Below are 16,521 nucleotides of genomic sequence, written 5' to 3' on the forward strand. Positions count from 1 at the left end.
TTCATTTGTGTGTATAAATATACAAAACAGGCTATATACATATATATATACATATACAAGTATAATTAACACAACTGTTAATTTGATTAGAGCTTTGACTCTTTATTTCTATATGTATAACGACTTCCTCGGGCGATATCATATGGTATAGCTAATTAATCTGGGTCAAAACGTGTTGTGCCCACATGCAAAGGTTGTAAACTCTGGTTTATCCCTGCGTGGTATCATAGTAATAGCAAACAGCAACGTTCAACTCCTTTAATGGTATATTGCAAGTGCAATAAGAAGCTACAGGGTCGTTAATCTAACGTCGGTAATATTAACTTTATTTAATACAACATTTAAGGTACAATGTTTAATCATACAGCCCATGTAGTATGATAATGAATTACAGTAAACATGTGCAATATATCCATTATTACAGCTCCGTGGGATGGGAGTAAGACGATATGGGTCCGTTCTTATTGTGCATCCATGGGTAAAGATAAACGCAACTCACATTGGTTTCTCATACAGCATCTCTGTAAACTACGTGTATTGTATTCACTGAATTTCACTCTCTCCCTTTAACGGCTCGTTGTAGCTCCAGCCCCCACCCTCCCTGTGAGCACAGTGTGCTCTGATTGTCGGGACCATGCTGAACACGTAACATGAACGTGCCGGGCGGCGTGGTCTCGTGGGTTAGATGCGCGTTCATAATGCAGAGGGAAATAACTCTCAGAATAACGTTATTAGCACATTTTTACAACTTGAGGAACTAATCTTTTTAATAAGGGCTATACAAGTGTTCATACTGGGTAGTTTATTTAGTTTTAAAAAATTATCCAACGATTTACAGACCACTCTTTCCCCATGTAAGTCAATGGGAAAAAGTGTTTCCGGGCCTGGCAACCAAACGGAAGTGTAGTACCGCCGTTTGGCCAACACGAATATTTTCATCTGAGTCCGGCGCACTTCCTGGGGGCTTGGTGTGTATGTGTGGCGCGAGCATGAGAGAAAGCGCGCACCGGTTACGTGTATTGTTGTTGTTAGCATCTGGTGCTAGCTAGCTGCGCTAACCGATATAATGAGCTGTCAACAAGGTGGAGGAGAGTCCTCTCCTGTCAGACTGAGAGACTGATAACTACAGCTCAGGTGAGGTAAAGGACTCTGAGTGTTTAGATAGTTAACTTAGTCTAAGTTCTCTGTGGGTCTCAAACGGTTTGGTCACCATTTATGTAAACACATACTTCCATTTGAGGGGTAGTGATTAGTAAAATATGCATGAATAATAATTAAAAAAATTCACTAGGTGAAAAAAGGCAAGATACACTTTAAAAACTTGTTGAGAGCTAAAACTAGTCTTTGCTGCTGCATCAAAGAGGAGCAGGGGGAGAGGGGGAAGACGGGTGAGGCTGGTTCAGGAGCCCAGACACACTCACAACTATAAATGAACCAAAAACAAATAAATAAACAAGTTTAAATGTTTTACATATTGGATATGGTATGTTATTGGTTATGGCCATGTTCTTATGATTTTATGATTATTTAAATGTATACAGTTCTGTTTCATGTGGGTGTAGTCTCTTTATTTCCCCCTCAAAGTGCACCAGATTGATGCATTTAAGTCCAACATTTTAAAAAAATCTTACCGGGGGAGCATGCCCCCAGACCCCCCTAGGGGATTTGAGGTCCACCTCCACTTAAAATATGTTCACATGGATTGGTTCCTAAATAAATTGGCACGTTTTTTTTAAATAGTAACCCATGTCCATATGTTTATTCTGGGGTAGAATATTTAAAGTTTAGGGCTATCACTATTGGCAGCAACGCTGTAAATATTGACAAATAAATCCAGGAAAATGGCACAAAAGAAAACTGGTAGTGGCCTGGCTGGGTGTATAATTCCCGGCCTGAATTATTGTCCCAGTCCGGCCCTGCTTATATTTATACTTAGTTAGTTACAATTATATATAAAAACACATGATATACGTAGGCCTATGTGATATGATGTACTAATAATTCTAATATTTTACAAAGTTTCTAAAATGTGCTGCACATAGACATCTAAATCTTTGAATACACCTGTCGGTCGTTAACTAAATCCAGTGGTAATCTAAAGATGTTCAGAAACGATGCAGGAATGTGGTACAATAATTCAAAAAATGTAATCTATAAAGTTAAAATAGTCAGCTAAAAGTGAGCTAAAATGAATGTATACTCTTTGTTGTACCTTAACAATACAACTAATGCTATTAATACTTACTCAGCGGGGGTAATGTTAGCATCGGGACGATCGGGACGCCCACCGAAGTTTCATTCACACATTCAACATTTCTTGGAATTTTCTAACTTTAATATATTTTCCCCTGGCCAAAAGTCTTTCCTCAAAGGATTTTGAGAGAGGTCCTTCGCATTTTCACTCAGGCAATGCAGACTGCTACCCCCATTGGGTCCTGAACACCGCACACATATTACACACGTGTGCATGCACAGCAGCCATGGCGGACTTACAGATGAAGCTGCTCCGCAAGAAAATCCAGAAGAGAAGTGATAAAGACAAAGAGCGCAAACTGTTGAAAACGCAGGCAGAAGACAAAGAGACCGGTATGTCATGTAGAACAAATATGATCTTGTTGCATTTGTTTAGTGTTTCTGAAGGGGTGTCGAACTTACATGCTAGGCTAGCTACGTTAGCTTCTCACGAGAGGGATTTCAATCAGGAACTCTTGTCACACTGGTTAAACTGTTTCATGACATTAGCTGGTTTTAATATGTAACGATATATTTATCCGTGTGTCACCATAATTTGTTAACCATCACAATGATTGATTTTTAAATTTTTGTAATGCTGCTAGCTAGCACTGGACAACATGAAAGTTCTCCTTACGGATGTGACAGCAGAAGGCCCAAAAGTATCAGCCTTCACTGGCTTCCATGAACCTAAAGAAACGTTTTAAACACCCTGGGAGAAAAGTGAAGCATCATGAAGTCCATCAGAACTGCTCAAAGATCTTTCCATATCCTGTGTGGTGTAAATTAAACTAAGTACTGTACTTAAGTAACATTTTGAGGGACTTGTACTTAATTAATATATACATTTGTTGCTACTTTGTACTTCTACCCCACTAATATTGGACTTTTTACCCCACTATATTTATTTATCACTTATTGGTTATATATATAAATAAATAAATAAATTAAATAAAACAAAACACTGAACTACTAATAAACCCACTTTTTCACAAAGTCTCTTAAGATTTGCTCCACATTAACACGTTTAAAAAGATTATATTGCACACAAGTGTTAAACAGTTCTCAAAGCTTTTACTCCACTACATTTAATACCTTTAGTTACTTTACAGATGTGGATGAATGATGTGAAATATAATCAAGTGTTAAATCAGACTTTAGTTCCACCTGGAGTAAATCCACAAGCTACCCTGCAGTATACAAAGTCATTCAAACTAGCTGCACCTTTACCAGCTTTGAGAACACTTTCATGATCAATCATTATAAAACATATTATTCTGAAATGGACCAATCTGTTGACTTTTGGTACTTTTAAGTATATTTTGATGATAATACCGTCAGAAAACTACTTTTACTTGAGGAAAATGTTGATTGCAGTAATTTGACTTGCAACAGAGTATTCCTTCACGCTGGTACTTCTACTTTCATTAAGTACGCAATCTGAGTACTTTTTCCACCTCTGCATATCATCTGGCTGATAGTGTGAATGTGTTTTTGTTTCAATGTGTTGACAGCAAATGGGTTGGAAACAGAACCCGAAGCTGCTTGTAAGCCTGACGACAAACCCAAGAAACCCCAGCAGAAACAGAAAGAGGGGACCCCCACTGAAGACGCTACTGCGAAGAAAAAGACCAAGAATAAGAGAAAGCTCGTGGACACTTCTGGATCACCAGGTAACACATGAGCAGTCTGCTAGCTTCACATTAAAAACTAAATATTTGTTTACCTGTGATGGCTAACCAACATGTCATACTCCTGTTTCCAGTTGAGAAGAAAACCAAAACGGTGACGGAAGCAGACGATGAAGAGGACGATGAAGAGGAGGACGATGAAGAGCTGGAGACTAGAGCAGCATTAGCAGATGGAGAACAGGATGCAGACAAACCAGAGGAAGCTGCAGATGATGATGATGATGAGAGCGGAGAGGAAGATGAGGACAACAAATCTGGAGAGGAAGATGATGAAGAGGAAGATCAACCTGAATTACCATCCGGCTTAACGGGTAAAGAAGAATTAGCTATCTGTTTAACTCACGGATGGGAGATGATAAGAATATATAAAAACCAATTCCATTATTTATTCCTCTTAACGATCTGATTCCTTATCCTTTCCTAATAACCTGTTGGGTGGAAATAAACCGTTGGTACAGACAAGGCCTTTTAATCGATTTTACTTTGATTTTAATTTGTAGTCGTTGTTTGTATAAAAATGTAGAATATTACCATTGTTAAAAATTCTGCGTTTTAAACTGTCTTACATTTCTGTGAAGTTGTAATGTCAACAAGACGATAAGAAAACAGAGACTCTAGTGGTGGTCTTTGTGGGGGTCCCCAGTGATTCTCCTGACTGGACTCACTGCAAGCACACTGGATCTGACTAGTTTCCCAACCCCTTCCTGACATGCTGTGTTCCTATGCTTAATCTACGCCTTTCCTCTCAGCCCTCCACTGATGAACTGTTGTCTGCTATTACAGGAGCGTTTGAGGACACAGCCTTTACCTCTCTGTCTGAGCTGGTGAGTGACAACACGCTGAAAGCAGTGAAGGAGATGGGCTTTGAACACATGACTGAGATCCAGCACAAAAGTATTCGCCCCTTGCTGGAGGGAAGGTGAGCGTCACGCTGCTGTTACTCTGTAACGGACAGGTTTGTTGTTCTTAGGCTTTTAGGCATCAGTTTATTTCAGAAAGAAATGGAGAAGCACCTGTCGTTTGGCTAGGACAGGATTAGTCAAAGATATCGCAGATTATGTGCCAGTCAAGTCTATGCGTAGCTTGATGGTTGTTAACACCGGTCCACAGACAGTGACCGCCTTTTTGTCACAGCAACACACTTGTTAGACCCTATAGAGTGCCACAGTGACGCGTCTTAAAACCCGGAAGGACGTGATCCGTCTCTTAAATGTGTGTCAACCACAGACCTTATTTCCAGCTATTTTCCAACATCCTATGGAGAAATTGCATTGTTTTTTTTGTCAAAGGAAGTGGTAAAATGCTAACTTACTTCCGGGTTTTAGGACGCTTCACAGCGGCACTCTATTTTACACTTTATATATGAAAAGCAACTTATTCAGATCAACAGGGAAAAGGTGATTTAAATTATTAAAATATATTTTTCATTCCCATTAAACGTCACTTTAGTGTTGTCTTCATGAAACGGTCTGCTTTTCTTCTCTGTAGGGATGTCCTGGCGGCCGCCAAGACAGGAAGTGGTAAGACCCTGGCCTTCCTCATCCCTTCAATAGAGCTCATCTACAAACTCAAGTTCATGCCCAGGAACGGTGAGACTCCCGTTAATAGACTCTTTCTACAAATTGCTGAAACATTTCTTATTCCTTGTGTATCAAACTGTGTTCTGATGCTTCATACTGCCCCCCCACCAACCCCCAGGCACAGGAGTGGTGATCCTCACGCCCACACGCGAGTTGGCGATGCAGACCTATGGTGTGCTGAAGGAGCTGATCCAGCATCACGTGCACACCTTCGGGCTGATCATGGGGGGCAGCAACCGCTCCGCTGAGGCCCAGAGGCTCGCCAACGGGGTCAACATCGTGGTGGCCACACCGGGCCGACTGCTAGACCACCTGCAGGTGAGCTCAGCCCCAGAATCACCACATGTACTGAGCATCATGAACAGAGCATCACACATTCACCACACTGTAGAATTGGTGGTATTACACATTGACTAAACGTTTAATCACTGTTTTATATTTTCCTTCTCTAAACTCTTATTATGAATACGTGGATAAGATCATTCAAACTAAATAACATTGTCTTCAGAACACGCCCGGATTCATGTACAAGAACCTGCAGTGTCTCATCATTGATGAGGCCGACCGGATCCTAGAGGTGGGCTTCGAGGAGGAGCTGAAGCAGATCATCAAACTGCTGCCAAGTACGTGCCCACCCCACCCCTGACTGTTGTACACATTTGTTGGAGTATGTCAGCAATTTAGTGATCCACTTCCAGAGTTAGGACAGTAATTGACAGTTTTGAAACAAAAAGCTCACAATCAAAACAGAAAATTAAGAAATATGTGTACTTTTAGTCCGTAATAAGCTTTTATATATTTAGATAATGTCCCGCCCTGTCTGCCAAACAGACATATTTCTGTTATGTTATAGTATCCAAAAAGACACACATCCCAGGCTGTGTTGACCTCGCTCCTCTGATGCACCTTCCGTCTCTGAACCCCTGCCTATTGTCTGCTCTCTCCAGAGAAAAGACAGACCATGCTGTTTTCAGCCACGCAGACCCGGAAGGTGGAGGACCTGGCCCGTATCTCCCTGAAGAAGGAGCCGCTGTACGTGGGCGTGGATGACAACAAAGACAACGCCACAGTGGACGGCCTGGAGCAGGTAGGCTCTGCTGCGGTTTCTGTGAACGCAGAGCTGTACTGCCGCTCCGCAGCACTCTAAAGAAATGTCTCATGTTTCAGGGTTATGTGGTGTGCCCGTCAGAGAAGCGCTTCCTGCTGCTCTTCACCTTCCTGAAGAAGAACCGCAAGAAGAAGCTCATGGTCTTCTTCTCCTCCTGCATGTCTGTGAAGTTCCACTACGAACTTCTCAACTACATCGACCTACCTGTCATGGCCATCCATGTAAGAAGCGCCACGTAGCTTCACATTAAGTTGAGTTTGTCTCGTCTACAAAGCCAGTGGTAGTAACAACGGTTCTTCTTCTCATTTCCAGGGCAAGCAGAAGCAGACCAAACGTACCACCACCTTCTTCCAGTTCTGCAACGCTGACTCAGGCATCCTGCTGTGTACTGACGTAGCTGCCAGAGGACTGGACATCCCCGAGGTGGACTGGATCGTCCAGTACGACCCCCCAGATGACCCCAAGGTATCAAAACGGCTCTTGTTATATCACATGATGATAATTGTTCAACACTTGTTTACTTTTGAATTAAGAAGAAATGTTAGGAATCCTATTAAGCCTACCAACCCCCTCTCCCCCCCTCACAGGAGTACATCCATAGGGTGGGCCGGACAGCCAGAGGCATCAACGGCAAGGGCCACGCGCTGCTGATCCTCCGCCCCGAGGAGCTTGGCTTCCTGCGCTTCCTGAAGCAGGCCAAGGTAACATCTCTCTGCCCCATTAACATTCACCTGAAGGCTCACGTAAATCCACAATTTACATTTTCTGTCAATTGTTATGCCTTTCCTGCTGGACATGTAGGACTTGTCTTTATTTACATGGCTATTTATTAGACTTTGCAAAAAGTGCTTAAAGTGAGAAAATATAACACTGATAAGGGTTCACATAATGCTGTGTTGCATTTTGACTAAATCTTTGTTCATCAAGTCACTATAAAAAGATCAGAGAATCCTAAATCGTTTTTGATTCATTTCTGACATGCTATTTAGTTCATTGCATTTTACAAACATTAACTCTTGGATATTTGTTGTCCTAACTAGGGCTGGCTAGGAATATAGGGCTTAAATCTTTGATCATGATATCAATGATATGTATCACGTGTTAAGTATAAAATATTGAGGTCAGGTGAATAATGTCAGTATGAACACCGTTTTCTGTCCAGGTCCCATTGAGTGAGTTTGACTTTTCTTGGGCTAAAATCTCTGACATCCAGTCCCAGGTGAGAACTTATCTCTCTTAGAAAATTTAAATACATGTATATATGGGTTTTGTGCCAGTTTAATCACACACACTGTCTGATGTTCTTCAGCTGGAGAAGCTGATAGAGAAGAACTACTACCTTCACAAGTCAGCGCAGGAGGCCTACAAGTCGTACGTGAGAGCTTACGACTCCCACTCGCTCAAACAGATCTACAGCGTGAACACCCTGAACCTCCCCATGGTGGCGCTGTCCTTCGGCTTCAAAGTACCTCCATACGTCGATCTGAGTATCCTTTCCTGTGGTTTGTTTAATGTGTTAAGTCTGTCATGGCCTGTATCCCTCATTTCATGTGCAATGATATAGAAATGTATAATAAACTGCTGAAGTTTCCCTTAATCCGGCTCCTCTCCAGACGTGCACGGTGGTAAAGGAGGAAAGCTGCAGAAGAGAGGCGGTGGAGGTGGCTTTGGATACCAGAAGTCCAAATTTGGGCAAAAGTCAAAAGTCTTTAAGCATGTGAGCAAAGGAAAGGGGGGTGACAAGAGGCAGTTCTCCCGCTGAAGACCGAACAGTGAACTCCTGGACTGATTCCTCCTCTGTGTATTTAAAGAACCGCCTTTTTTAGTACATGAACTTCCTGCTTTGTTAGGGAAGGCTCCGGCTTTCCTATATGTGTAAATGTATTGTGTAACTGTGAACAAACATCATCGGGGTGTGGTGTGTTAAAGCTGCATTCCAATGTGAACTTCCTGTTCCGGAATATTAAATCTGTTGACTTTAAATATGTTAAGTTTGACTCGTATCATGTAGACTTTGCTCATTACAATGAACTAACCTGAAATAAACCATGAGGTGCTGATGTACGTGTCTTTATTTTTCAACATCACATTTTTATCGATCCATTCCTGCAGAGCTGAGGGCTCTTCTTAAACAGGGTCTGATCATTAGGAACATATTACATGGAACGTTTTATACACCTTTTTTAAAAGAGCAATATGTATTACCAGGCCACTTGCTCTAAAGAGATAAGGGGGTGGGCAGCATTTGAACTCCAGTACCGGATCTATACAATCTAAATGTATACAACTCATAATCTTCACGTGTGGTGTCAGTTTATTGTTAGCGCTGGACTAGCTAACTGGTCTGTTGCTTTGACAGTCTCTTTAATGTATTAGATCCAAAGTAGCAGAAACGGTCGAATCACCAGCACACTATTTTGAGTAGATTAAAAAATAGAAACTATTTTCTACCACTGAAGTCCAATGAACACACTTTAAAAACATACAGACTCTAACGTCAAGCGCGGAGCAGCTGTACTTTCTCGTCCTCATGATTTAAGACCAGAATGGAAACTGAGTCATTATCACCTCGAGGAGCCAGGCAAAGCTAGTCCGTTAGCTTCAGCAAATATCTGCAACACAGTACATGGACGTCTTGACACTGTAATAGCTTCACATTCTGTTGGTTCCCTTTTTGAATGTGGTAAATTACATTTCTGTTAATATTTCACACATTGTGTCTTTGAAATATGTCAGATAATACAGTACCCAAATGCTATATATATATAAAAAGGTTCAACTTTCAGAAGACTAAATCTTGATGTCTTCATCATCAGGATGTGTATGATTGTTTATATATAACTGACTAAATACAAAAACTCATGGAAACAATCGTAGTACCATGATTTTTTAATAGATTGTATAGGGGCTTCCTTTAGTCTTAGATTTGAGTAATGATCAACTCTCAAAGAAAGAATTCTTAAAAACATTAATCCATCTTAAAACAATCAGGTTAATAAACCTGTTTAAATCCTGCATGGCTCACAATCCTCATTATACACAGGATAAATTATAAAGTGCTGTTGTGAGATTGCCTGCAGCTAGATGTCAGTTAATGCATAGTGTGTGCTAACATGTAGCATGTTTCCCCTCAATCTAGAAAGAAAATCATGGTAAAAATCCAGGAAACTAATTATGCCTGATATCCTTAACTCAGAAGATATCTCACAAATTTTAAGTTCTTCAAAAAAATAAACCCCACTAACAGTAGAGATGCTGAGCAGTAACCTTTTTCAAGCATTAGTCCCACTAATCTTGTGCATCCCAAAGTTAAGAAAGAGGCACAAAGACATTAAAACAGTGTACACAACAATTAACAACAGTGTCACAGTGATGAGGTACACTAGTGTGCTTGTTTGCTACCAACACCTGAGTTTGCTATGCTCAACAAGTTGAAGGCAAATTCATAGATTAAAAAAAGGATGCTTTAAGAACACTTTCTTTTCAGAAAAGAAAGACAAAAGAAATTCCATAAATCCAAAAACGGTTCCATAGTGCTCCCCAGGTTGTGTCAGTCTTTAATGCGGCTGGCTCTTCATCCTTCAGTCAGATGTGGGGTCCTACTGCTAGCTACATCATGCAGCCTTCAAGTCTTTTATCCACTGGGAGCACATCACTCTTCCAGAGGTGCTGCCATTGTACTGCTCCATGATCCACAGTTACAGCTGGGGATCTGTCAGGGGAAGGACAGTATTATCAGAGAGACTGCCACACAGATCGACAAAGTTCTTTTGGTTGGACATACGGTGGCAGGTAAAAATGTTTGAACCAAAACATGAAACCTGTGTGTGTTTGCTCTGTCAGTTAGCATCTACGGTGTGGAACAGGTCCGGCTCAGTCTGAATTCAGAGGTTCACCCCAAAAATATATATTACATATTTTTCCTTTTATCTCTAATCAATCTGTCTTAGTGCAAGTGGCAGAGTGTGGGAGATATCCACCTTTTATTCAAAATATTAGATGGCACTCAGCATGTGGTTTCTCTATGTGTTAAAAAAGAAAATAAATCTGCCACAACAACAAAAACAAAGGCAACAGCAATGTCTCCTTCCAGAAATCATGACCTGGTTATTCCAAAGACCTTGTTGATAGCAGTTTAATGTAGGGACTACTTTATTTATACCAAACTACACCATGTTTTCCTTAGCGCAACACAGAAGAGGCTTCAGCTCAGTCATTGGTAGGAGTAGTTTGGAAGAAGGAAAATAGTTCATACATCAAACTGCTCACAACAATGTTTAATTACATTATATTGTAGAGTTGGGGTAGACATCTCCAATACTCTGCATCCAACACAAAAACTATCTAGATTGATAAATGGCCCTACAGGCGTTTGATTTTGGGATGAGCCAGACTGAGCCCTGACTGCCTGTCTTTAAATTTAAACTGCTGCTTAACTAATGACATAACAACGTCTGGAAGAGTAATACACACAGTAACATGCACACCCAAACAACTTAAACAACATAGTAGGGCTAGAGCGACGCAGTTGATTCATTTGACAATAATACTCTGTTGTCTAATAACTGTAGTATTTAAATTAGTTCTTTAAGAACAACTGTATTTACCATTCAGCACTCCTTAAAAAGCTGGGGGATAAACCTGTCATTCATTGATTGAAATCATTTGTTCAATGAAGGCCAGGTTTTGTTTCAGAGAATTCTTCGGTGTAAAAAATGTGTATTGAAAAACTGGTCGGTCAAACCCTTCAGAACAGTGTTAGTACAGCCTGGTAATGGGACCATGCCACAGTTAACCCTTCACAACATAAAAAAGCAGCCACACACACACAGCATGCAGCAATGTCGGACCTTAGGGGTCCGCTCTGATGTGGGGAGGGGGGGGAGGCACCCCCCAGGGTGTGCCGTTCATCTTCTTCCCTACACCTGTTGTCACTGAAGAAGAAAGAGAGCATCCAGAGGGATCAAACCAGACTATTGCACTTGTTCACTGTTTGAGATTCAGGGGAAAATTCTACAAAGAACTATACGTCACTGACGTTGTAATAACTCAATCCGTTTTGTTATAGGACAAATATTTCAGATGTGTACCGTTGGTATTGCAGCAGGGCTCGTTGGTCTCCCAGTTCATGGACCTCTGGACGGCTTTCTTCCAGCGAGCGTAGCGGAACTCGCTCTCTGTTTGTGAAGACGACACATACACCAGGGTCAGATTAGATCAGCGTTTCTCAAAGTGTGGGGCGCGCCCCACTGGTGGGGCGCAGAGATGTGATAGGTGGGTCACGAAATAAAATTTAAAAAAAATATATATATATTTTTTTTTTTTTCACACTGGTGGAATATCAAAACAATGGCCCGCCCGGAGTGCAAAAAGCATCAATGAAAGCGACCCTCTACCACACAAAACAACACCTGTAAATAACCCAATTTGTGTTCTTTGAAATTGAAAAGGACACTGCATTGTAATGTCTTAAGTGTAATTTGGCATGCTTTATTTTGAAGGCGAGTTTACGCTGTTGACAGTTGTTGTTGCTAATGGAAACAAGACCATTACTCTCTCGTTCAGTTACTATAGCGGGCCCTCTGTGAATTCATAGCTGGACGTCACAATCAGCTCCTGTCATCACCTCGCAGAGACAGCTTCTTCATTTAACACTTCACATTCAAACATAAACTGAATAGGCCAGATTGCAAAGGATTTATTTCTTTGAAATGTTATTGCTGAGACTACAATTCCATGGCAAGTACTTTTGGTAAAACTAAGGTGCAAATACTTACTAACAAAAAAAACAGTATTTAAAATCAGGAAGATATATAAGCCAATATAAGGATGTTCTTAATGGTTTTAAATATTATTTTTGTAGAATATCTTAGGCCCTCAGAGACAGGCTCGCCACTGGTAAAAAAATCTCTCCATACACCACATGTGAAAACGCTCTCACAGAACACACACAAACAGCGTTGGAGTCGGGAAGAAAAGCAATTGTTGGAGCGGAAGAGAGAGCGGAGAGAGAGGAGCAAAGAAAGGAGAGCACACTTTATCTATTTAATAAAGTTATAAGAAAATAAAGTTAAAGAAATACATTCCCATGGTTGGTTCTATAGGACAGTAAAAAGGTTAAAAATGGAGGGATTAGTCAATTATGCACATAAATAAAAAGAAAGAATGCTAAACTAGGTAACATAAGATAAGAATAAACACAAGTTTAAAATTATTTGTTGTAGATTCATATCTAAAGATGGTTTGGATTTAAATTGAAAGTATACAGCTCCCCTCTTTCATCTTGGTGTTGAGAGCTGTATCCAAAATTCCATGTTGTGCTCAAAGTAGGGCTGCTCGATTATGGCAAAAATCATTAATCTCGATTATTTGGGTCAATAAATGTATCCACGATTATATAAAACGGTTAACCATTTACTTTGAAAACATCAATTTATTGAAGAAAATAATTTGAAAAGTATGTTTTTAACAGTTGATTACCCTGAACTTTAAATATAATTAAACTGAAAAAAATATAATTGTTTTATTTCGATTATGTTGTTTTCATAATCGTTGCAAGCCAAAATCGTAATTTGCGATTCAAATATGATTAATTGAGCAGCCCTAGCTCAAAGTGCACCAGATTGATGCATTTAACTTCAACATTTAAAAAACATCTTCCTGGGGGTGCATGCCCCCGGACCCTAGACTAGAGGATGTGACGTCCACCACCAAATAAAGCAGGTTAAAATAATTAAATTGAATACATTTTATTTTAGTAAACACTGAAAACGGGTCCCACAGACCCAAACAGCAAACAAAGGTTAAAGGTAGCATATAATAATGTTAAAATGTGCTAAATATATACACAGCAAAAAAAAAAAAAAAGAGGAGTAAAAGTAGCTCACGACTTGTTTTATTTTTTGAAAGTAGCTCTCATCCTAAAAAAGGTTGGAGACCCCTGTTATAGAACGATACATTTGACAATTTTAAGCTTGGCCTACCATTTTATTGGAGCGATGAGGAACAGGTGGGGCTTGAAAAGGCCCACCTGTTCAAAGTGGGGAATGACAGAAAAAGTTTGAGAACCACTGGATTAGATGCAGATTTGTAAAAGACACACCGTCATGATGGTAACATCCACTAGATGGCAGCAGTGATGTGAACCCCTATGAGAGTCACATGCTGTGTATCGAGTGCCTAACACATTTCCTCCAGTTTTTCCTCCTTACCATCAGGGTTGATCTGAGGTTCATATTTCTCAGATGTGGCGTGTGGCAGATGACTCGGGCTCAGGCTCCACACCCTCACCCCCTCTGCTGCCCCAGCTGCCATGGCTGCCCCCAGAGCGGTGGTCTCTGACATGGTGGGTCGCACTGGAACAACATGAGCCAGACACACAGGAGACATGTTTTCAGTTAGGTACAGTCATATCCATTCATTCTACGAACTAGACAAGTTAATCATTTCATTTATATAAACGCTAAAATGTTTTTCATGTGGCAGATATTTAAGGAGGAACAATGTTTTAAATACCTGAGTTTATTTTTAATAATGCAATCTTCCAATGAGCATTTTAATCATGATCCAAGATAGAAAAGTGGTAAGATGTGTCCTGCTATGAGTAGGCTGGACGTTGTCATGCCTATTCAGTTTAAACTAATAATGTCATTTGGGTACACCGCTAAGTACACATCAGTTATCTTACCCTAATCTACAGCATTGAAGTCAACATCTGTGTGTGATTGTTTGTGTTTCCTTTGAACTGGGACAAAAGTCAGAGGACAGAGGGTTTAAAGTCCAGGTTCAATCATTGGTCACAGTGACAAAACACTTTGAGAAACTTTAGAGCTGTTGTTAGAGAACTTTGGTGAAGCTGTTGGTCCTGCCAGTGTTCTACTGATTCACCTTTTCTTTTAATGCAGTTATATGGGACAGCTAAACCATTTCAATCCATGCAGCTGAACCAGAGAAAGGGGCAGTGTATATGTACATACTGCATACTCAATATGTATGCCCTTCATACTACACATTCAATTGTTGCCGTTACCATCACACTTCTCACACTGAAGTTCACTCAGTAACAACACGCCTGAATCGATCATGTGACTGCATTGTCATGACATTACCGGTCCGAGCTACAGTTCATTTCAAAGTTTTTCACAGAAGCCCCATCAACATTTCACATTCAATTTCATATTTTCTCCTACTATTTTAATGAATTTGAAAAAACAGAACTATTTGTGTTAAGTCAATATATATGCTACTGTTCATTATAAAATGTGAGCTCCTCCTAATCGTTTTGCACCATAATTTGTAAAAAAAAAACAGTCTGCCTTTCAGTGCATCGGACAGTCTGGTGGGCTGCAATGGATTCCAGGCAGTTTATTTTGTAAGCTCACAGCTCAAATGTTGACTAGTAAACACCCGGACATTTCTCACTGACACGTCATCCACATATGTGTTAATAATACATACTCAATTTACCACATACTTAGTTTAAGTATCTTAGTAAGCCAGTTCCAACAGAGCCTCTTTTACATCCACGCATTCTTTCTTGTCAAAACCTGGGCCCTTTCTCATTTCTCTAACTCCCCTCCTCGACTCCCCTCCTCGACTCCTATCCTCGAGACTTAGTCTCGCCCACAGGAGATGCGAACGGAGGAGTCGAGGAGGGGAGCCGAGGAGAAGCAGCAGGCGGTTAGAGGAATGAGAACTCCTCTCCTCTGAGCGGTCATCTTAAAGAGACGTCCATTAACACACACCTACACACTGTACCACACGCACCTACAGCTCCTAAAGCACATAATCAGGCTACAGCCTTTGTGTATTTTATTATGTGAAGCACTAAATGGTCTCTTAGAAAATATCCACTCTTTGTTTTAGATATCTACTAAACTAAAGCAAATACGGAGAGTAATGTAGGCCTGTTATACTGAGTGATATATATTTTACACACTGCTCTGCTTTCTGAACGAACCTCACAGCTGTTCTCTCTGTAAACCTCGCGTTGCGATGAGAGCAGTTAATAAAATAATATCCAGGGCATGCATGCAGAGCTGTCATTGGCTGAGATAAGTCCGGCCGTGCGTCACGACCATGGTCACGACGCTTTGAAACATCTCTGTTCCCAGAAATGCATCCACGAAGGAGCTGTGGAGGACCGTGGAGGACCCATCAGTGTATCCTCGGTTATAGCTCCTCCAGAGAGCCTCCTCGACGCTCGATCCTCGAAGTGCATTTAGAGAAATGAGATGTCCTTCAACATGGCGCGCTGAAATTCATTTCCGGGTCACTACCGGAGGACCGAGGAGTCGAGGAGTCGAGGAGGGGGATTTGATGAAATGAGAAAGGGCCCTGGAGTCTACATTACCCACAATGCAACCTACTGTTGCATTGCACCCATAAAAACCAAAACCGTTTCCTTCACCCACTCTGCTCCCTGGTTCACCCCTGAACTCCGTCTGATGAAAACCCGTGCCCGTCAACTTGAAAGACTCCGCAATAAAACAGGTCTCACGATTCATTCTCAAACATACAAGGACCACCTACAGCAATACAAAGATGCCCTCTCCCATGCCCGCACCACCTACTACTCTCAGTTAATCCACTCAGGCTCCAGAAACCCCAAAACACTCTTCTCCACAATAAAAAAACTCCTCAGCCCCCTGGACACCACCTCTCAGTCAGTAACAGTCGACAAATGCAGCTCTTTTCTCAAATTTTTTCAAAGCAAAATAGAATTGTGATTTTAACTATAATCATTATTATGTGAAACGGGCATTCTCTTTAGTAGTATTTGTCTGTTCTTCTTCGGTCTGAGAAACCCACATGAACTATGATCACGCGTCCTCCCCTAAGACTTCCGACAGGTCCTCACACTCTCTACTGTACACCCCTCTACACTCCTCACCTTTTCACCATTCGACGA

At 41.0% G+C, this 16,521-nt stretch overlaps 2 protein-coding genes across 2 annotated transcripts in view; one reads left to right on the forward strand and one right to left on the reverse strand.

The window, feature by feature from the left end:
- The first annotated feature begins 2,442 nt into the window (after window positions 1-2,442).
- On the forward strand, window positions 2,443-8,671 carry ddx18 (DEAD (Asp-Glu-Ala-Asp) box polypeptide 18). The gene is made up of 14 exons (XM_010778778.1): window positions 2,443-2,586; window positions 3,747-3,905; window positions 3,998-4,234; window positions 4,707-4,842; window positions 5,412-5,512; window positions 5,622-5,821; window positions 6,012-6,126; window positions 6,451-6,590; window positions 6,671-6,832; window positions 6,924-7,076; window positions 7,199-7,312; window positions 7,774-7,830; window positions 7,921-8,098; window positions 8,225-8,671. The coding sequence occupies exons 1-14, from the start codon at window positions 2,481-2,483 to the stop codon at window positions 8,371-8,373; spliced, it is 2,007 nt and encodes a 668-aa protein (XP_010777080.1). The 5' UTR covers window positions 2,443-2,480; the 3' UTR covers window positions 8,374-8,671.
- Window positions 8,672-9,587: 916 nt separating this feature from the next.
- LOC104952022 (glycerol kinase-like) overlaps window positions 9,588-16,521 on the reverse strand; it is a gene marked incomplete at its 5' end in the record, with an annotated part of 16,191 nt that continues 9,257 nt past the window's right edge. The window contains 4 exons of the mRNA XM_010778779.1: window positions 9,588-10,323; window positions 11,462-11,545; window positions 11,702-11,788; window positions 13,823-13,966. Coding sequence (XP_010777081.1) covers window positions 11,463-11,545; window positions 11,702-11,788; window positions 13,823-13,966 — 314 coding nt within the window. The remainder of the gene's footprint in view (window positions 10,324-11,461; window positions 11,546-11,701; window positions 11,789-13,822; window positions 13,967-16,521) is intronic.

The sequence above is a fragment of the Notothenia coriiceps genome, unplaced genomic scaffold (assembly GCF_000735185.1).
Source record: "Notothenia coriiceps isolate Sejong01 unplaced genomic scaffold, NC01 NC01_scaffold00019399, whole genome shotgun sequence".
NCBI classification, from domain to species: Eukaryota; Metazoa; Chordata; class Actinopteri; order Perciformes; family Nototheniidae; genus Notothenia; species Notothenia coriiceps.

Bases quoted from the DNA above. Each gene is read 5' to 3' on its own strand.
- ddx18 (XM_010778778.1), top strand. From the start codon at position 2,481: ATGGCGGACTTACAGATGAAGCTGCTCCGCAAGAAAATCCAGAAGAGA. The intron at 6,591-6,670 runs GTAGGCTCTGCT...CTCATGTTTCAG, and splicing joins CAGTGGACGGCCTGGAGCAG to GGTTATGTGGTGTGCCCGTC. The intron at 7,077-7,198 runs GTATCAAAACGG...CCCCCCTCACAG, and splicing joins ACCCCCCAGATGACCCCAAG to GAGTACATCCATAGGGTGGG.